Genomic DNA, 21,848 nt, shown 5'->3' with positions numbered 1-21,848 from the left:
GTATGTCATATATTTTCAAATTTACACAATAATCACACTTTGTTAGATGAATTAAACATTTGATTACATTAGCATTTTCTCTATCAAATCCCACTATTTCGCTTTTCCAACTAAAAAAATACAGTATGCACTACAAAATTTTACTAAGTTTTCGTTATTGACTGATTAAGTGTGTCGGGAAAGAAATTACTGTTGCTTAACATTTCCCTAATTTTTGCAATTAAAGTTATAATATTGTTACCCGCATGCCACTTTACCCTCATACTAATGAAAGTTCTATTTTTTCTTTTTAATAAACATTTATTTATTTTCATGTATAAATATCTCGTTAATCTCTATTCATCTCCTGCTTCTTTCATTCCTTCTTTAATGTAAAGATTTTTTAGCGTTGTCACTGAGAAATGAAGAGGCTAGTAAGTACGTTACAGTTTTTGGGGGTAAATTTTCTATTTGTGGACTGGTATGAATTAATTATTTCTTAGATCAACAACGAGCATTTTAGTTTCTTGGCTTGTGTTATTTACAGCAAAAATTCGATCTTGTCAGTGAATTTGGTGGTGTTAAGCTTTACCCGCTTTAGTGCTTGATAAAAAAGTGTATTCTTGAAATGCTTTTGGGTTTCTTTTTCAGATTCTTGTTTCAAAGCTTAAATCTTGCTAGATTTTCTTTGATGTGGATAGTGCTGAAAGAATTTGATACGATCTTCTGTAGATTCTTAATTAGAACTGTGAATTCTGGCAGTTAGATTTTACAGTTTCGCTTAACAGATCAGAAGCTGCTTTCTTTCTTTCTCTCTCTCTCTCTCTCTCAATAATTAGTGTTTTTTCTGTAATTTTGAAGTGCATTTCCTCCTATTTTGATTCCACATATGAGTTTATATTTCTACTTTTAAATATGTTTAAATTTCAATGTAAAATGCTCATTTTGTAATTTATGTTGAAAACTGTTGCCAGTGAAAAATAATTTTTGTCAGAGCTCAAAATGTATTATTTGATGAATTCTATAGAAAAGATGGAATATATGAGTAGGTTGTGCAAATTGGAAGCATTTGATGGCTTAGGTTGTTTTCTATGTGTCCATGGTTTAGTTGTATTGGTAATTATTCAATTCAAGTGAACTGTTTATTCACATATAGGGAATTTTGCTTCTGCTCGTTTTATCGAGCAATGCTGCTGAGTATGAAGGGGAATGCAAGTTGGGTTGGCCGCTGGTTCCAAGGCCTCACAGCGTATCCGTCTTGGAATTTGGTGCAGTTGGAGATGGGATCACTGATAACACTCTAGCATTTCAGAATGCTATTTTCTATTTAAAGTCCTTTGCGGATAAGGGCGGTGCCCAACTCTATGTTCCAGAAGGAAACTGGCTCATCGGATGCATCAACCTCACGAGCCATCTTACGATTTTTCTGGAGAAAGACGCTGTTATTCTTGGCTCTCAGGTCGATATTTTGATGTGCAAAATCTATACAATTTGTTCTCAACTGAGAAAATGCACGTATTTTAAATGTTCAATTTGATCTGTGGGAAAGTATGAATTTATGAAATGTTCAACTCTAGCTTACATGCAGTTCTTATACGTTTGGTGAATCTCTTGATTGAATCTTAGCTTCTGTTGAGACTATAGTCAAGATATTGATCCAACTTTTTAGTTGAGGCTACCACAATCGGTTAATTACTCCCTCATAAGTGTTTGGTTTGCAACAAACTTGAATCTAAAGCCTAATTACTGAATTCTTCGGGTTTTTGATAGTCATATGTACGGTATCCTACTTTAGAGTTTCAGTTTTACACGCATTGTGCCTTGACTTTGCAGGACTATAGTCACTGGGATGTGGTCGAGCCCTTACCTTCGTATGGACAAGGCCTTGAAGTACCTGGTCAAAGGTACCGAAGCTTGATCAGTGGGCAAAATCTCACTGATGTTGTTATCACAGGTATGGATTTTGCCGTTTAATTTATTCCATTTGCTTCTTCTATTGTTTCTTTGTCTCGTTTCTCCGATTCTTCATCCCTGTGATTTGTCGTCTGCTTTGTTACAGGCAATAATGGAACTATTGATGGGCAGGGTTCGATATGGTGGGAGCAACTCAATTCTCGTTCTTTAAACTACAGCCGGCCACATATTGTTGAACTTATTGGTTCAAATGGCATTGTTGTGTCGAACCTAACCTTCTTAAATGCGCCCTCTTGGAATATACACCCAGTTTATTGCAGGTTGCTCCTCGCCTGCAAATCTTGTCAAACTATTTTGTGCTTTTGTTTGTCGATAAACAAGTTATTTCCCGAGTATTTTAACTGGAAGGCATGCTTTCACTCTCTGTCTCTGAATGCAGTAATGTGCTAGTTCAAAACATAACCGTTTATTCTCCTTCCTATTCTCCATTCACGAGCGGGATAGTTCCAGGTCAGTCGAGATTAAGATTCATAAACTGAACCTTGCTTTTCACTTTATGTAATGAAAACTCGATTCAAAGTTGTGTTTTATATCTCCTATAGTATCATTCTCTCAATATGTTAAATTGATGAATCTGAAATTTTTATGAATTTCAGATTCCTCCGAGCATGTTTGCATCGAGAACAGCAACATTAGTGTTGGACACGACGCTGTGGTGCTGAAAAGTGGTTGGGACGAGTATGGAATGGCATATGGAAAACCTACCACGAACGTTCATATCCGGAATGTCCGCCTGCAATCCTTCGCAGGCTCAGGCGTCGCTTTTGGCAGTGAAATGTCAGGTGGGATTTCTAACATTTTGGTCGAGCATATCCACGTGCACGACTCCCAGGTAGGCATTGAGCTGAAGACAGCAGTCGGGAGAGGCGGCTACATGACTGACATCTCTATATCAGACGCTCTCATGGACAACGTGCTACAAGGGATCAAGGCAACAGGTCATTGCAATTCTCATCCAGACAATAAATTTGATCCTCAGGCGTTGCCGGTTGTTAGTGATATCAGATTCAAGAACATTCTTGGTTCGAACATCACTTCGGCTGGGAAGTTTTTTGGGATTGATCGATCGCCCTTTACCTCGATATGTCTGTCGAACGTTTCTTTCTACCTAAACTCCGACCCGACTGCGTCGTGGAAGTGCCTCAACGTCTTAGGCTCGTCTTTCGATGTCTCACCTATGCCTTGTCCTGAGCTTCTAAGCTCGGCTTCGAGTTCGTTTCTCGATTGTTTCGTTTTCCAACATCCTAGTAGTAGAGTTGCATATCTGTGATTGTGTGATTTTGTTGGATTTCGATTTATCCGCTCGCTGATGGAAGCGATGAGCTTTAGGCTGGGGTGGAGGCTTACCAGAGTCGGGTCGTGGTTGTGTTCGTGTTTGTGTATAGGCATCTGTTTGCTTCATTCGTGTTGTAAGAAAAGTTTTGGTAGTGCATGCTTATTTTTTTGGGTTGCTTTTTTGTTAGGTATTTTTCATTCACATTTGTAAATTCTTTGGATTTGATTGAATATGCAAATGCTATCTTTTTTTATCTCTGGAAAATATTCATCTGAAATTCCTTGCAGAGAGTAACTTTCTGTTTCTCTTTTTTTTCCCATTTTTTATCTTTGGAAAAAATCTCATCCTTATGTAATTGGCTCACAATGCAAATTTAAAGTGACATTTGATATATCAATAATTCACAGTTCTCTTCTCACTCTATATTGAAACAAAAGAAAAACTGAAATTATTCAAAATTCTGCCTTGGATAAAAGTCTGAATCTTTTTCTAGTCAGCTCTGCAGTATCATTGTAGAAATTTAAGAAGAAATATTCACTACTTACAAAAGAATTACAGAGACAGAATTCACAGGTAGGATAAAAATGAAATATTTAATAAATTTAATCATACATATATCATTGTTGAAAGACAAATAACAACCAAAGCAAAAACCCAAAAAAAGTTCTTTCAATCCAAGCAGCTGGAATTATTGCTGTGTTGGCCTGTGTTGTGTATGAGCAGATTTTTTTTTCAATATTAAAAAAAATCAGAAACTACACATTCTCTGCCTCATCTCATTGTAAAATAAAAAAAAAGATAAAACTTCTATTTTCCACTGCCTGTTTTCAGCTTCGTTTCAGTAGTAGCCTGCCTTCCCACCCGCAATGGTGGCTGTCCATTTCCAACTCCATTCACAGATTTCCTCGATGGTGGTGACGGTCCGAATCTAGGAATCATGCTCCTGTATCCATAATATATGTATGGAAGTATGTTTACTCTTCAAAAAATAAGACTATTAAGTTTCAAGTAACATTAAGTTTCTATTTAATGCTACATTACCTGAATTCTGGGCTTTTGGTGTGTTTGTGAATAGGCTTCTGCACATTTGGACTCCCTCCACTAGCAAAGCTCACACGCCTGGAATGGTTTAACTGCCAGAGCAAATCCCGTTCGGAAGAGTCGCTGGTCCCAGCGTCGAGCTCGTCCACGTCATCATTGTCACCGGCATCAAACTGGTTGTTTGTTTGGAATAGGCCAAATGGCTTGTCAGGTGGATATTTCTGACGAATGGCATCGGACACGTTGCTGTTGCTCGGATCCCAACTAGTCATGAGATCGTCTACTCCACAAAACGGATCTTGCTTGTTCACCATGAGCTTGTCCACCCACTCACCAGAGCAGAACTCTCTATCATCATATTCATCTACATTGCTTTTTCTGGAGCTGTTTGCAGATGACCAGCTAGGTGAATTACCGAGGAGCTCGTTTAGATCCAAGCTCTGTCTGTTTTTCCCTGAGCGTCTGTGATGAGCCTGTGGATTTGGTGAAGATCATACATCAGTTTTGAGGTTTGCATAATGGTGTTGCATATATGCTATTGTTTCAAATACCTTTACATTGGTCACGTCTTCTATTGGTTTCCGGAGCCCTGGTGGCGACGTCAGGCTCACATCTCTACTGTTTGATGTATGTTGATAAGGAGATAGGCGCATGCCACTGCCAGATGTCTTTTCTTGCAAGGCAGCCTTCAAACCGGCAATCTAACAAACAAATAAGAGCAAAATGAGAAAGCGTACGAATTAAAGGTTGAACTGTTTTCGATCATGTGTTAGAAATGAATCGATAAAGACCTGTTCCTTGAGTTCCTTGACATCTGCAGAGTCCTTGTTCATTCGTGCAGCACCAAGTTCAACGGAGGCGACCCGCTCAGCAAATTTAAGTGTGCTGATGGTCTCTCCTACGGCATCAGGCTTCGGGTTTATGTGGACAAACATCAATGTCTTGGCTTGCCCTCCTTAGATTGACGATATATGGTATCAAATCATGTCGAGAACAGAGATATAAGCAAGTGATTTACGCAGCTCTTAGCCTTACCGAGTGAGTCTTGGAGCAGTTGAGTGAGTTTGCTATTCCTGTAGGGGACATGTGAGCTCTTTTGGGCAAGGGAGGAGATCACATCACCCAATGCAGAAAGAGATCTGTTAATGTGCTGAGCCTCTTTGAGTCTGTCGCCGGTTACTTCTGATTTGTCGACTCTCTCACTCCCGGCCAGATCGACTAAATGCATGCAGCCTCGGAGGGAGCTACCGGTAGTCAAGTCTCTTCCTTGGACATGAACTGTTAAACAACTGCAACAAAAGGGGATAGTAACAGTTAGATGAGACAAAACATTGTGAGCGTAACTTGAGCTCCGATTGCATACCTGTGTGAGCGACTACTACGCTCATTGAGTGCTGTTGCACCCACAGCCCGGTTCTTGTGTCCAAGATTCATTAGATCGATAATGTCAGATGTTGAGGCGACACGAACCAAGCTTGCATCTGGTACACTGACTCCCATCTGGGAACTGTTTCGAATTTCTAATGTACACTATTAGTAAAGGAATCCAAACATTGTAAATGCAACGATAAACTGATGATTCTGGTTAGCACTGAGAAAGGATATCTTCTGCTTGAACCATCTGAAGACAGTAGATCTCTGACTTGTTCGTTGTAAATCTCTAGCATTTGAACAGAGACTTCGTATAAGAAACTATCCTTTCTTTGGTCGGCAAGCATGAACAGATCACGTAAAGCTCTGTAGTTCACTCCCTGACTATGCTCCGTGAGGTCCCTAGGTCCGGTCTGAATTCAAACAGCGTTAACATTAATGCTTCATTTTCAAATAGAAATGAGGTATAACCTACCATGGTGAAAGTCTTTCCTGAACCAGTTTGGCCGTAAGCAAATATGCAGACGTTGTAACCATCAAGGACCGATCTTATTAGTGGCTGCGTGTCCGAAAATACCTCCTCTACAAAGAGATAAAAATAAAAACTACAGAAGTTTCTTCTTACAATCATCAACTAATTACTGTTTTGATGTAATGGCTAACCTTGAGTTGCAGAAGGTCCAAATACTTTGTTAAAGTTGAAAGATTTGCGCCCTTTCCCATTCTTTGCTAGAGTGTTTATGCATATGGTTCCTTCTTCGATATGATCGACGGTACTCAAATGATCATATTGTCCGGGCAAGAATGGCTTCACACGGCAATAGACCCTAATGTTTCCTGGTTGAATAAAAATACCATAGATCAATTTACTGCAAAGGAAGTAGGTTGAATGAAGTGAAACAGCATACTAGTATAATACAATGAACAGATTTTACCCTTTAGGTCCTGAACTTGATTATAAAGTTTCCGGTTTTCGTCAAGAACTCTATGATGATTAGAAGCAGCATAAGCTAGTCCACGAATATGGAGGCCTGTTGAGAACAGACATAGGTTAAGCCGATATTAGAAAGAAATGATAGTCTGCATATATACAAGCAAATCAAGAATTGAAATATTTTCGAATTCTTACCAAGATTTTCAACTTCTTCATGAAATTTCAATTGCATGAACTGCAAGCCTGCTTTTGTAGTCAGAAGAGTTTGCTTGAGCACCTGGACCAGATCACTCACAAGATGAGCATTTTTCAACGAATATAAAAGAAGTAAACTGATAGAAATGATTGAGAGTGCATCGATTTCATATGATTTTTCTTACCGCAATGTCCTGATGTTGCTGATCAACAATCAAGTGCTGGTTCATAAATCTTCGTTCTGCTTCTTCATCGATCTTGTTCTTCTGTGACATATCATTCTTCTGTTCAGCCTTCTTTAACGAAAGAGGAAAAGGATGAGCGTTCTATAAGATTTAACCAATAAATAATGAGTATTAAACACTCTGCAGCAGCTCATTTACCTTCCCACGGGGCGAAGAGGGATTCACGAAACATTTGTTGCCCTGATAAATAATCGAGTCCCTAAAGCATGCTATCTTCTGTAAAATGATGGAACATTAAGTGATAAGCCAAATGAGTATCAAAACATAATTCTACAGCGTTCTTTGGAGTATCATCAGTGTCACAAATAATGAAAAGGCATGCATGGCAGCATGAAAGAAAGAAAACTATACCGGTTCAAATTGGCTTCTGATTCGACTCTCAAACTGCTCCACAACCTTACACAATACAGACTCAACAAGCTGAGAAAAACCAGAAGCTACCACTTTAGGTACCAACTCAAAGTCCAGAAATAAAAGCTATAAATTCACAATCTCACATTACAAGTATACATTTTCAATTTTCTAGACAAAATTTAATCAACGGAGAATGGTTTAAAGACTGCATATTTTTTAAGTGTTTCAGTGTAAATTTACATCTAACACAGCATACATACATTTGGCACTTCTTCAGGCTTTTTGTCCAATAAAACCGCTCGAACAAGCATACTCAAGGATGCAGTAGACTGCCAAAAAAAAGAATGCAAATAACATTAATGTCTATTACAGGTGCTAAATTAGACAGTGCAACTCAGTACCAAGAGCTTCGACTCACAGTTCTGTTAGAATCTTGCTCATTGCACGTGGCAGTCTGACCTTTCTCGTTTATAGACGTGATCCTTAATATGGAACCTGTGAAAGGCTCATATTTTTTCCCTGCAAATTGCTTTCTCAATGTACTTTCTCTAACATTTCCACCAAATTTCCAGACCCCGTTTCCTCCCGACTTATGCCATTCGCTGTAGGACTTAAGAGCCAAAACACAATTCACCACCCTCGAAGAATTTCCTCCCTAACGAACAATTGATGATTATCAATCCACTGTTTGTTTCTAAGACTACTAGCAATTGTAGAAAATCCAAAAATTCTCATCAATTTATATCATGAGTACCTGCTCCAAATCAGAAGCCTCAAAAGTAGGCATTCCCATCTCTTCCACCGCAACAAGAAAGTTCCTCACATTCTCAAAGTACTGAAATGCAGATAACGCAGCACCATCAGGAACGAGCACTGCATCGGATGAGCTTTCAACAACCTGAAAATGCATCGATAAACATAAACATAAAAATCACAAAATGATATGAACAAAATCACTCAATTAATGAACCTTTTGCACAGCTCCAGCTTGAACTTTATTGAGTGCATTGCAGAGAATTATTCCACTTCTTAATCCAAGCCTAAATTCTTCCTCAGAAGGCTCCGCTGGCAGATCTTTTGCCGCCACTACTCCAACCAGTTTCCTCAGCCACGCTGCAGCTTCGTATCTTCTTATCGCTGCATTTACAGACTTATTATTCCCCAAAACTAGCCATCATATTACAAAATCCTGATAAATGGCTCTTGGAAGCAGAATTCTTCAATTCTCCATCCAAATTCGTATCAAATTAGTATCAATCTCAATGCTTCAGCTTCAAATGTGTAATTCATCCTCATTTCTAAACCGAATTAGTTACTTAGATTAGCAATGCAGAAATTCCTTACACAGAAATCAAGTACCAGCTCCTTTCACACAATGAAAAGTTTCTTAGAAATCCGAACATAAATTTGCAGCAAAATTCTGAACCAAATTACTGCTTTGATTGACAATTAAGAAAATCCTAACTCAAAAACCAAGTGATCATTCTGAAATTTCTACAAACATATCATAACATCAAAACAAAACAAAAAAAATTAAAATTCAGAGGCGTTTGGAGTTCATTTGAAGCACCAGAAATAAGAATAACCAAAATGCGCAGCAAAATCCCCCGCAAATTCGTGAGAATTTACCGGCTTCTTCGGCGCCGCGAGCATCAAAATCGAGGCCGCGTGATCGGCTGCCGTGCTGCTGCAGCACATCCACGACGACCGACGCCGCGGAAAACGGCAATGCGCCTTCAATCGCGGCCATTCAAACTCGCCCTACAAAGCTCAGATAATTCAACGAGAAATTACAGATGATTTATTATGCTTCGCATATTAGAAGCTAGGAAAACGAGTGATCAGAGCTCCAACGTCAATTCAGGAACATTACACACATTCTACAACACTACAGTGAAGCAATGGCCATGGCTATTACGTCTCTCTCTTCTCTCTTCTCTCTTCTCTCTTCTCTCAAATGGAAAAGTCTGTTCATCTCTTTATAGTTGGAGAATGAGTTTCCGCCATTTTTCCAATATATTCTTCTTATATTTTTATGAGTTTAAAAATAAAATATTAAACCACAAAATTTTATTTTTTCTCAATTAATTTTCAAGACGTTGCTCTCCGACTAGTCCATGTAGGTAATTCTACTGATAGACTGATTAAAATAGTGATGTTATATAGTAGCTATTTCAATAATAAACTTTGGTCAATCACATAAAATTTTAAAACAGATTATTAAATTATAAAATTTCTATTTTTGCTCAATTGGCCTAAGCATGTAAAAAAAATAGTGATGCTCAAAATAATTTCATTTAGTTAAAATAAAAAAGAAAAAAAAACTTACTATTATAATTAAATAATAGTAATTGTTTTGAGCATCAAATATGATGTTTTGTATATTAGAAAAAATTGAAATTTCATGATTAATACTCCATTCATCCAAAAAAAATAGTCTCATTTTACTTTTTGGTATGTCCATAACAATAGTCCCAATAATGAAATGTGGATCTTACCTTTAGATATTTGTTTTATACTCCCTCCGTCCGTAATAATTTGTCACAATTTGACTCGGTGCGAGTTTTAAGAAATGTAATAGTAAGTGAAGAAGAAGTTAGTAGCATGTGAGTCCTATTTTTATATATTAGTTTTATAATAAAATGTGAGTGAGAATAAGTTAGTGGTACACTACCAAAAATGGTAAAAGTGAAATGTGAAAATTTTTTAGGGATGGACAGAAATGAAAATAAGTGACAAATTATCAGGGATAGATAGATAAATAAGATATAAAGTAAATGAGTTAGTAGAATGTGAGGTCTAGTAAAAGTGAAGTAAGATAATTAATAAAGGACATCCCAAAATGAATATTTGGGACACATAATTGGGGATGAAGGGTGATTTTTTTTTTAAATAATTGAAATTTCGTGATTTTGTAATTTAGTACTACTACTGCTACTACTTATATTTAACTATAGCAAAATTTAATAAATTTTGTGATTTAAATAATTATCACCAATAATAATTTGTTAATTTGTTTTTATTAGCGCATGTATCGTATTTAATTTAACACTAAAGTGGAAATGTGGTCGTTTAGTGGAAAAAATCTTTTCGTATTCATAAGGTTGAATTAGTTGAACATTAAAATCCAGGATTTCAGTTACCAAATTATGGAATTTTTTTTTCTATTTTTGCTTTTATTCTAAATTGGAATAAAATGATCTCATCTGTGATTAATATCACACGTTTTTTTTGTTCGTTTTTTTTAATTCTAAATTCTGCTTACTTAGTACTAGTACTATTTTTCTCGTGGGGTAATAACTAGTGTGTGTAACATATGAGTGGACGCGAATTAATATTTGTAACTTATGTAATTTTTATTTAAACAAATGTTAGAAGCAAAATTTGATGAGCAAAAAAGTAAGAATACATGATACTAACATTTTATCCGTCTACTACTGAATATACACATATATGATATATGTGCGACAGTTGTCAAGTGCTATTGAGTATTGTCATAATTATTTGATTTTATTTTGGAGAAAGTATTGACATAATTATTAGTTAATTTAGTTTCATAAAACTTGTAATACACATAAATGTGCAATCATAATTATTCAATTTTATTTTGGAGAAAGTATTGGCATAATTATTAGTTTCATAAAATTTGCAAATGGATGTCAATTTCCATTTCTTCACTTTCGTGGTGCACCAGAACTCATGCCTTATTGCGCACATCAAAGTTTTTTTTTTTCATTAATTTTTATCGTCACGAGAATCCTATGTAAAATTTGTAGTATGTCTAGGTTGCCTTCGAATTGAGGTTATGCAATTTTTAAATTGTGTGCAAATGTGCGAAAACTTGCAAATGAGCAAAAATGCAATGGGACAGGTTTAAGAATATGTATAATTAAAAAAAAAGAAAAAAAAGAGCATGTTAACAATGTTCATGGTAGATTTTAATAGCATGTGTCATATTGGTTTATCTCTCTATTTATTACTATTAATAAATTCTGAATATTTTTGGTGATGTAAATCTACTTGAATTTATATACAGATAACATTTTATGAAATTTAGCTCTGAAATTGCAGCAAGATTTGCCCCTCCGTTGCCAACTGCGCTGCCTCTGCGGGCTCTTAAATTCACTTTTAAAAAATTTGTACCCCTTTTAACAGACTTCCCATGTGGGAACAAACCCACTAATTTCATTCAAGCCATAATTTCTTGCATGAAATATGACAACCACACAAAATTACTTAAAGATTTTAATAGCCGCCTAAACTAATGCAACTTTTCAATTTGCTTGTAATACTAAAGTAAACATCTATCCGATAACCCCAAAAAAAGATTATATATATTTGGTGTTTTTTTTTTCTTTTCTATTAAGTTGGGGTGGTGGCCATGAAGCATCCCCATGAATCATGATATCAATGGCACTCCTCAAAAGCTTTTACAAGGCTTTCACTTTGGCAGCCCAGTAATATATGATGAAAACAATGTAGTATTCTTTTCTTTATTATGTACATTATTAATTTTTAGTTTTAATGCTAAATGATTGATTATAGTATAGATACTTTTGTTGATGATAATTAATATCATAACTTACATTCAATATGCGGAGCTCTTTTATTTGCAGGAAATTAAAGTTGATGTTCGCCTTAGTTTTGTCGTGTGTTTAATTTAGTTCATTTATACAAGCAGGCAAAGAAGAAATGTATTGAAACTATTTAGTTATACGACGCTTGAAAGGACAAACAATGGAAACGTGTTAGTGAGATTGACGAGTCTCGGGCAAGGCAGACGTAGAAAATTGTGTTAATAGGCGATGTATATTCTCAATTTTGAGATAATAATTTTTCTACTTTCATTGTGATAATAGAAGATGGTTAAGACTCAAGAATAAAGATGATTAGCAAAAACTAAAATGTTGTGAAAACTCAATCACAATGAAAGAAATCATAGAGAATCAATTCCCAAAATGTAAGAAGATAGCCAAAGAAATAAGTGAACAAAGAAATCCAATTGAATGTACTTCTCAGAAAAACAACACATTCATCAAGTTTACATGGACTAAGAAGCAAGAAGCATAATCATACTCCTGCGACAAGAAGGTATATATAACCGACTCAAACTCTCACAAAAATACATGACTTGGTTTTTTGCCTTATTCCAACTTAATATGGAAATGATTTCCACCTGGGCAATATATACCCGACTCGAAATCTAGACTCTTTCCGACTCTTGGGTGACACTGCTCATGAGAGAAGACTAAAAATAGAGCACAACTTTCATGGCAGTTGTGAATTGCATCACAAAAGCTGTGACCGACCGACCGACCAGCCGGCTGATAATATCACAATGATCCTTTATAGTATTCAGCCACATTAGATGACTAAGACGAGCTGTTTCTCTTCAACTGTGACTCAACGCTTGGACTTCACCCGACTCTAATGACTTTTCAACTAGCCAGCTCAGAAGCACTTTTGAGCATACCTTGATAAATATAATGTCTCCTGTAAAATTTAAAATCTACCCACATCACATCATTGCTTGCTGAAATGTAAACAACAAAGTAAATATAAAACAAATGAGTGGATTATGGATTTACCTTCAACCGAACTTGAAACCCCCAGAAGGAACAGGAATATCACCACCTCCGAAATTGAACCCCTCTTGTGCAGCATCACCAGACCCTATCTGCTCATCGTCTTCCTCCAACCAATATGTTTCAAGTATCTTCACAGCCTTCTCATATATTTCATTATTATCGTGACTCTGAAGATTTTCAATCTTCTCTAGACCCTCTGCATCATCAATCATCTGGGCAAAGACATTCACGTCTCTGGAGTTGCCTTGATTCTTCTCTGCTTCTCCAACCTTCAAAATGTTTTCAAGACCTTCCAAGCAAACTGTGACAATTCTTGGGTCGGGACAAAGCAGTAGATCACAGAGTGGCTTTATACATCCCGCATGTACCAAGAGCCTGCCAGATTAGTTAAGTTAGCTTCATATGCAAATCCACCACAAACGACGATGTATGGAACAACAATTGGTAAAATATAGTAGTACTTGATTTGGTCATGAGTTCCACCAGAAGTGGCATTTGAAATAGCCCAAGCAGCTTCTTTCTTTATCTCAAACTCAGCAGTTTGAAGCAAAACAACAAGAGGGGCAATGAGACCAGCCTCAATCACAGCCTGCTCATTCAAATGACAAGGCCTCAGTCATAAACTAAGAGGGAAAATCATATATACTTATAGCAAAAGACAAACAACAATAGCCTGACTTGCCAAACTGAACATGCTTCCTCATGAATGGATATTAATGGAACAAAACAAAGGCACATGTCCATGAAACTTTGGATAATATTCCAAGAAATAGTATTAAGCACTGAGCATATAACCAAAGCAAGGTAACTCCACTATGTTCTGGATACCTGAATTTGATCTCTATTTCCTGCAGTGATGTTTGAGATAGTCCAACAGGCTTCCTTTTTTATGCTTTTCTTAAAATTTTGTTTCAACAAATTAAGCAGACATTGAAGAGCCCTATTCTCAATGATAACCTGCGACAGAAGAATTAAGCATGTTATAAAACTACAAATGTCATACCATAGCTGCACAATAAAAGAAGGGGTAAATTCAAGGAGAAGGGGTTAAAGATAGCTGTACAGTAGACAATTATTTCACAAAGATGAGATAATATGTCATAGATCTTTTGCAAACGTACTCATAAATTTATATAATAATATTACAATATTGTGACACCCTTCTGAATTTGTTATTTCCTTTAATTCTTCTTTCAGCATGTTATATGATGAGCACAAGGAGTATTTAGGTTTAAAAGAATACAAGAAAACTTTCTAACTAAGCAATTCATCTCCTTAACTGTAAAACAAAAACACTCTCTTGCCAGAAATTGGAGTAAATGAATCCAGATGCAAACCTGAGTTTGAAGATCATCACCCGTCACAATATTACCAACAGTACGCAGAGCAGGAATCAAAACAGATGGAGAAGGATGCCTACAAAGCCAGAAATAAAATGACAGTTCAAAAGACCAGTCAACACAACACTAGAACAGGATATGCCAACCACACACACATTGTTAAATAATAACATTACATGAACTGCCACTTACAGTAACAGCTCAACTAATCGAGGGCAAACACCAGAGTCAATCACAGCTTGGATTTTATCATTGGTGCCATCAGATAAATATGAAAGTGCCCAGCATGCGTCTGTGAGGACTTCCTCATCAGTAGTATGTATAAGATGTGTAAGAGCCGGTAGAGCTGGTTTCACCTGTCAATGAGCATCAAATATGAGAGGTTGAGATTAAGGGAATGCCATACGAAGGCATCTCAATTAAACATAAAAAGTGCAAACCTGGTCAAAATGCGGCTGTGGCTTTCCCCGGCAGAAATTAGACAGTGTCCATGTTGCATTCCGAAGCATAGATAGCTTTGCCTGATCAGTAAATTGTGCCAACAAAGGTGCTAAAGCTCCGTAACCAAGGACAAGATCACGACATTTTGGTGAGTCACCAGCAACATTTCCTAGTGCCCATACTGCCTGAAAAATTGACATTTTTCAAATCAAATGCAGTCAACAACACAATTAATCAAAACTCTGATTAGAATTGAAGCAGAATTTAAGACCCAAAGTATTCACTTATACATTTCAAGTACCTGTTCACGGACATCATCACTCGGAGAACTAAGAAGCTTCACAAAAATTGGAACAGCATTATGGTCAATCACGACTTTTGTATTGTCAGATGTCCCAGAAGCAATGTTTGTAAGCGCCCATGCTGCCTCAAACTAGAAAATTGGGAAAGCTACTACTTGAGAATATTTTCAAACAATAAACTAAATTGCACACAGTTATTTGACAAAAGCTTATACCTGAAGCTGAGGATAATCATCTCTGACAAGAAACTCCACAAAGCGGGGAACTACTCCAGATTTTATTACTTCCTCAATTGGTGGATTCCGCTCTGTCAATACAAAATAACCACAATAAACCCAGTGATCTTCAACAAAAGAGAAATACAAATAAGAAATTCAGGAGATAATCTCCTAAACATGAACCATATTTGCTTACCTATCGAAAGAAGCTTGCGGAATTGAGTTGTAGCTTCGAGTTGCAGAGCAGCATCATTCGACCAAATCCCAGCAATCATTGCTGGGAGGCTTTCCAACTGGAGAAAGAACACGAATACGTTACTCTATGCCATGTCCTTTTCACTTGCTCCACCAATTAATTAATTAGGACATCCACAATTCTCTACAAGGTATAAATAACTCATCTCGATTTATCCCCCTAACAAAACTAAATCTCATATACACAGCAATCCATAGCGAAGAATCTAAAGAATTTCTCATGGAGCTAAAAACCACAATAAACAGAGTTACATTAAACTAATCACCAAACTTAGCTTAATCCTACTACGCAGCAGCTAAATCAGCAATCAAACAGAACAAGTAATCCAATACGATCAGATCAAAAGGCACACATGAAACCCTATTAGAATCCGTTCCGAGTCAGGACGAAGAAATCGATCCAATTCAATCAAGTTCAGGTCATTACCTTCTTATCGAGCTGAGGAACAGTGACTGCGGGCTGGAATTGCTGCGGTTGAAGCCCCTCGCGCCGCTTCTTCTGCAGGTTCTCCTCCCTCTTATTCTTCCGGATCTCCACCATGTTATCCTCTCGGCGGCGGCGGCCTTCATCCGCGTCCACAGCCACCTTGTACCGATTCCGGCGGACCTCGGTCCTCGCGTTCGGCCTCAACGACATTGTTCCGCCGATCCACGCACGCAGAGAAAAGGAAGGGGAAATCAGAGGCTGCGCACAGCAGCAGGTATGCGTAACAGCTACACGAGTTTTCTCTCACGGATTGCGATTGAATGGAGAGATGATTTAGGTTGATTTAGAGAGAGAAGGTTTTGGAGCGGCAGAGTGAGTGAGAGAGATGATTTTGGAGGCCGATGATCAGAATCCAGATCATACCAAATACCAGCGGCGCCTACTTTTTATATATATATACAAATTTGGCCTTCTTTGTGTTACTATTAACGTTTATGCCACCAAGTTTTACAAGTAGTAATATCGTTTTGATTCAAAAAGGATAGATTTGCATTATTTTTTTAATTGCCAACTTAGATCATCGGTCTCTTATCCGTCTCTTAAATTACTATTCTTGAGCCTCACAGTACTTTTTACTCCATCTCTTAACTAAGGGACAGAACCTGCAACCCTCTATCTCTTATCCGTCTCTTAACCATCGCTTAAATTACTATTCATTCATTTTCATTTTTTATTTTTATTTTCAACAAATTCAATTAATAAAAAACACACTTCATTAAATAAAATAAAATTACAACATAAAATAAAATTACAACTTAAAATTCAAAAAAATAAAAAAAAACACATAATTAAAATCCTAAAAAAATAAAAATTACATAATTTAAAATAGAATTTTATAGAAAAAAAAACTACTCCGCCGGCGAATCATCCCTCGAAGGCGGTGGAGGTGCACTGAAGCCACCTGGAGGCGAAATACCAAGTTGTCTTGCCATAAACTCAATTCCGGCAAGTTAGGCTTGGTATTGGGGAGGCGTCATGCGGGAAGTGTCCGCCATTGTGGCGGTCATGTACATGGACATTAGGGAGTTCAAGGGTGCCCCCGAGCCCGCCTGGCTTGATTCGGCTCGGCCCCTTCTCCCTCTAGCCGCCTTCGCTGCATTTCTCCCTTGTGGCCGACGGCACCCACGGGAGGACCCCCGGCATCGTCTGCCGTGCCCTCAACTTCCTGCGAGGCAAACTCTTGTGCGGCGCTGCCCGAACTGCCCTCACCAGACGAGTATTGACCACCCATCGTGTGCTTCGTGCGCTTCGAGGTCGAGCCCGAGCTGGACCGGACACCGCCGGCCCACCTTTCCTCGTCTTTGACGACCTCCCAAACATCGACATGTTTGAATTGTTTGGCGGTGTCGTCGAAGTAGACTCGCAAAGTCGACCTCAGAATGTTGGCTCCGGTGGCTCCGCTTTGGTAATGAGCCGCTTCACTCTTGTAGATGGCGCATAATTTTTTGACCTCTCTGTCGACTCGGTCAAAGTGAGCGCGGAGCATCTTAAATGTGCAGCGGCGGGACCCCTTCAGCTTAATCTCGTGGTAGGCCTCGGTGACCTTTTCCCAAAAGCACTTCTGGGATTGTTGATTCCCGACAATGGGATCGTACGAGACGCTGATCCAGGCGTTGTACACAGTCAACGTTTCCTTGGGGCTGTACAGATGCCGGCCTAGATCCTCCTCCTCGTCCGCCTCCGCCTCCGCCCTGGTGCTTCCACCGCCTCGGCCTCCTTCCGGAGTGGGTTCAATTGAATAATCCTCCCGAATCTGGGATAATCCCTGCGAATACCTCGGGGCGGAGGGACGGGCGTATGCATCCACATCAAAATGGGGTGGTTGGTACCCCCGGCGTCGACGAACCCTGGCTGCCCGGTGTCGACGAACCGGAACCACCACCCAGGACATTATACATGCCCCCCAGTTGCCGAACGCGTTGATGTCAAACCCGCTGGAGCCGCCACCGCCAGAGTTTCCGTCGCCGGACATTTTGTGATGAGAGGTTTAATGAAAATTGGAGAGGAAATAGAGATGATTTTAGAAGAATAGATGTGTATTTGTGTGTGAAATGAGCATGAATGAAGAGTATTTATAGAGTAAAAAAATAAAAAATAATAATAAAAAAAAAGAAAAAAACGGTCGAAAAAACGGTAATATTACCGTTTTTCGATTTATATTTTTTAATTTTTTTAAAAAATTTGAATTTAAAAAAAATGATTTATTGAGTCAGCATGACGATGCCCACTCGCGGACCGGCGAGTGGGCGTCACGCATGGCGCCAGAGCGCGCCACGTCGCGTGGGTGCGTGGCGAGACGGCTCGCCATTCGTCTCGGCGGGACGGGACGCTGCAACGCGTCTCGCCGCCGTCTCGTCCCGGCGTGACGGGTTACGAGCCACCCGCGTGACGCGTTGCGGGTGGCCTTATATTGTTAAAATATTTCATCATTATTTATTTATATTATTACAAAAATTTTGAAATTTGCATAAATAATAATTTTATTTTAATATATTCTATCGATTATATTTGGACAACTTAAATCTTTTATGTACATGAAATCGAGTACCAAATATTTTATGGTGACGTTATTTATGTTTGTACAAAAAGTTTTAATATTGTTTCATGTTTTATACTAACGTCTAAACATATATGAGGAATGAGGAATGTATTACAACAAAATGCGAGTAATACCTTTTGTATTATTTATACAAACTTCAAACTTTTTTGTATTAATATGATACAGTGACGAAACTTTTATATGAATTGTTTTATTACGTCGTCTAGCCTATTTAGATACTAAATACGTTTTCCATCCATTATTAATGTCGTATTTTGATTAACTCGACTCTTAAAAAATAGTATTCCATAGAAAAAAAATAAGTATAAAAATTAATTGGGAATATGAATCTTATTTTGATATTGAGTAAAGTATATAAATGATCCAAAAACTTCATTGTTTACCCATTCGTTGTCCTTGAAAAACATAATACTACTATCATAGAAAATCTCTAAACTTTGATATATTTATATTTGAGATGTAATTATAAATGCTTTGCACTTTTTTATATTTTTGAACTAAAATGATTTCAAAGTATAAAGATCATTTTGGTGCATTTTCATATTCCTTATAAATAACATATTTCGAGTGTGTGATCAAATACTAACTAAGTTACAGTAATAACTAGTAACTAATATCAATTTTGTATGTTAAAAATACACAAAGACATAAATTTATCAATCTTCTTGTGTTGATAAACTTATGTCTTTGTGTTGATATATAAATTTATATGTTGTATTGATATAATTATGTATCTATGTTGATAATTTTAATACACATAATTGAAAATTATTAGTTATTACTATAAATTAGTTAGCACACTAATGCAACAGTCTGATAATTACTGATAAATATCTATATAAGTTTTCGTAATACGAAATTAAGATTTAAGATTGTGCACATATTATGGGCAGAATTCTCAAAAGGGCTTAATCCAACACCTAAATTCTCTAAATGGGTCACTTTTTAGTTATGAAAATAGATTCTGCATATTTTGAGAATGTGTAATTAGTTACTCCTACATATTATCAAAATGCGTAACACACTCTATTAAATATAGTCCCAAATCAGATTATATTAAAATTATAGTATTATGTTTATTAAATATAATCGCACAAAAAATTATGTCTATTGAAGGAGCAATATAATCGCACAACAGATTATGTATATTGTAGGAATATACAAGATATATTGGAACAATAATTTATTTATCCCTATCGCACAAGTAATATAATCGCACAACCGTAGGAGCAATATATTAAATTTTGTTTGAAATATAAGAAAATTTGTTTATATATAAGAGGAGGATTGCAGAGCACCTCTATTTTTTCTTTCATTTTTTTCAGTTTTATAGTAATATAAGTATTTATTTTCTTAAAGGAATGTGTTACGATCCTCATATCTTAGGTTTACCCAAATATTTAGTCATCTTTTAATTTCCCATATCTTTCCATATATTATTTTCTTGTTCGGTAAGTTAGAGTTTAGTATTATAAATAGGGAAGAATGTAATTATTTTATCAGGAAATCAATCTATGAAATTAACGTGAATTTGGCTCAAATATTTGTGCTTCAAGAAACCCCTCTTAAGGTTGCCGACGAGATCATTCTCGCGCTCAACCGCTCTCCGCCGAAGCAATCGCCGACCCAACGCATTGGGCGCTCGATACCTTCGGCACTTGTTTCTTGATTGTAAGTGGAACTCGACGTTGAGGAATTAGATCCTTAACAAACTGGTGCTTTCATTGAGAGCTCTCCATGGACGGCGCTGATACCCTAGTTCCGCCAGCCGCCCTACTCACCGGTGGCAACGCTCAGGAGTTACTCTGTGACTCTTCGCGTCGTGTATCAGCAGGCAGGCGACACGGCAACAGCAACCAGCGGCTGCCCCAGTGCGATACGCCAGAATCCAGCAACGCCCAGCGCGCTGTTGCAGGGGCGAGCGATCTTTCGCCCCAAGATGTGGAATTGATCCTAGCACGTTTCGATTTGTTGGAGTTTAGATTGGATTCGATGGATAGGAGGGTCAATAAGTTGGAGGCAATCGATCGGAGTGTGACAAAATTGAAGGCATCAAAAGCAGCATATCGACGTTACTCGTCCAACTACGATATTGATCCCTACCAGCAACCTACTCGTTTTCGCCCCTGCCACGAACAGCCTCCCGGCTGGCCGCCACCGAAACGCTCACCCCCAAGTTGTTGGCCCGCACAGCGGCGTCGACACGCCTACGAGGAGCAGCAGCAAACACACGCCTATAGGCAGCAACACGAACCTGTTGCTGCACATATGGAGCCCCTCAATCGGTTTAGAAATTTCCCGGCAGCCACAACCCAAAGCCGATCCGGCCACGAGCAGCCCACTGTTGTGCTGCAGCCGCTGCTCAGTCCGACAAGTCTCCAACGCTTAGCAATACCACCGATGGCATCTGCTGCTATCCCACCTCCCTCCTCGCATCTACCGAGCCTCCACTCTGCTATGAAGCTTGTTTCTTGTGAAGAGGAATACTTGGGAGTTGAAGGTGATTCACAAGTGTTAAATCAAGGGGACTTGCGGCTCAACGGGATGGAATGTCATTCTGTGAAGATGAGTGATGATTCGGACTTGCATTGGGATGTGGTGGGAGTGAGTGATTCATCTTCATCACCACCATGGGTTGATAATTGTTCACAGCAGAAGTGTTTGGAAGATGATGCTGATTATGAAGATGTTAGATTAGATGGTGCCGAGAGGCGTTCCTACAACCTCACTGCTGCGGAGTTCCAGCTGTTAAAAGTCCCCGTGCAGCGGTTCACTGAGGACAAGCAGTTTGGGGGGCGTAGGAATGATGCTGCCGTCAGGAGCCGGTGCATGATCCAGAGCCTCCTCCAAGTCCCAGCCATCAAGGATGATTTTGTGAAGACGAAGGCGAGAGAGGAGAGGGACGACCTACAAATGTTGGTAGGAGTCATAAGTGAAATGATGGTGATCTTGTTCCTAATCACATTCGATCCAGGAGGTGATGTTTCAATGCTTTTGTTATCGTCGACTTTGGACGTGGTTCTGTGGTTCCCACCTTGAGGACAAGATGGATTTTAACCGTGGGGGAGTTGTTACGATCCTCATATCTTAGGTTTACCCAAATATTTAGTCATCTTTTAATTTCCCATATCTTTCCATATATTATTTTCTTGTTCGGTAAGTTAGGGTTTAGTATTATAAATAGGGAAGAATGTAATTATTTTATCAGGAAATCAATCTATGAAATTAACGTGAATTTGGCTCAAATATTTGTGCTTCAAGAAACCCCTCTTAAGGTTGCCGACGAGA

General features: G+C 38.1%; 3 protein-coding genes across 7 annotated transcripts; 1 reads left to right on the top strand and 2 right to left on the bottom strand.

The window, feature by feature from the left end:
* The first annotated feature begins 263 nt into the window (after positions 1-263).
* Positions 264-3,493, top strand: LOC121802239 (probable polygalacturonase). Of its 2 annotated transcripts, none has more exons than XM_042201861.1 (6): positions 264-413; positions 1,136-1,438; positions 1,813-1,933; positions 2,039-2,213; positions 2,333-2,403; positions 2,550-3,493. In XM_042201861.1, exons 1-6 carry the CDS (start codon positions 402-404, stop codon positions 3,221-3,223), a joined length of 1,356 nt encoding a protein of 451 aa, XP_042057795.1. In that variant the 5' UTR covers positions 264-401; the 3' UTR covers positions 3,224-3,493. The 2 variants fall into 2 exon arrangements, with proteins under 2 accessions (XP_042057795.1, XP_042057794.1); XM_042201860.1 differs by having other exon boundaries at positions 292-437.
* A 310-nt stretch (positions 3,494-3,803) lies between these two features.
* On the bottom strand, positions 3,804-9,293 carry LOC121806015 (kinesin-like protein KIN-14I). 3 transcript variants are annotated; one of them, XM_042206078.1, is made up of 19 exons: positions 8,999-9,293; positions 8,340-8,506; positions 8,124-8,267; positions 7,788-8,024; positions 7,630-7,698; positions 7,367-7,435; positions 7,154-7,231; positions 6,956-7,066; positions 6,771-6,852; positions 6,577-6,672; positions 6,305-6,478; positions 6,117-6,223; positions 5,876-6,054; positions 5,634-5,795; positions 5,306-5,559; positions 5,062-5,225; positions 4,822-4,971; positions 4,271-4,743; positions 3,804-4,172 (listed from the first exon to the last, which is right to left on the bottom strand). In XM_042206078.1, the coding sequence occupies exons 1-19, from the start codon at positions 9,117-9,119 to the stop codon at positions 4,037-4,039; spliced, it is 2,973 nt and encodes a 990-aa protein (XP_042062012.1). In that variant the 5' UTR covers positions 9,120-9,293; the 3' UTR covers positions 3,804-4,036. The 3 variants fall into 3 exon arrangements, with proteins under 3 accessions (XP_042062012.1, XP_042062014.1, XP_042062015.1); XM_042206080.1 differs by having other exon boundaries at positions 6,956-7,063; XM_042206081.1 differs by having other exon boundaries at positions 7,367-7,411.
* A 3,057-nt stretch (positions 9,294-12,350) lies between these two features.
* LOC121806016 (importin subunit alpha-like) lies at positions 12,351-16,350 on the bottom strand. 2 transcript variants are annotated; one of them, XM_042206083.1, is made up of 11 exons: positions 15,941-16,350; positions 15,455-15,551; positions 15,256-15,347; positions 15,040-15,171; positions 14,738-14,923; positions 14,490-14,653; positions 14,295-14,373; positions 13,786-13,914; positions 13,419-13,546; positions 12,958-13,332; positions 12,351-12,878 (listed from the first exon to the last, which is right to left on the bottom strand). In XM_042206083.1, exons 1-10 carry the CDS (start codon positions 16,148-16,150, stop codon positions 12,960-12,962), a joined length of 1,590 nt encoding a protein of 529 aa, XP_042062017.1. In that variant the 5' UTR covers positions 16,151-16,350; the 3' UTR covers positions 12,351-12,878; positions 12,958-12,959. The 2 variants fall into 2 exon arrangements, with proteins under 2 accessions (XP_042062017.1, XP_042062016.1); XM_042206082.1 differs by having other exon boundaries at positions 12,351-12,862.
* Positions 16,351-21,848: the final 5,498 nt, after the last annotated feature.

This window comes from Salvia splendens, chromosome 5 (assembly GCF_004379255.2).
Source record: "Salvia splendens isolate huo1 chromosome 5, SspV2, whole genome shotgun sequence".
In the NCBI taxonomy this organism is placed as follows: Eukaryota; Viridiplantae; Streptophyta; class Magnoliopsida; order Lamiales; family Lamiaceae; genus Salvia; species Salvia splendens.
This window is presented reverse-complemented; position numbering and strand designations above follow the sequence as displayed.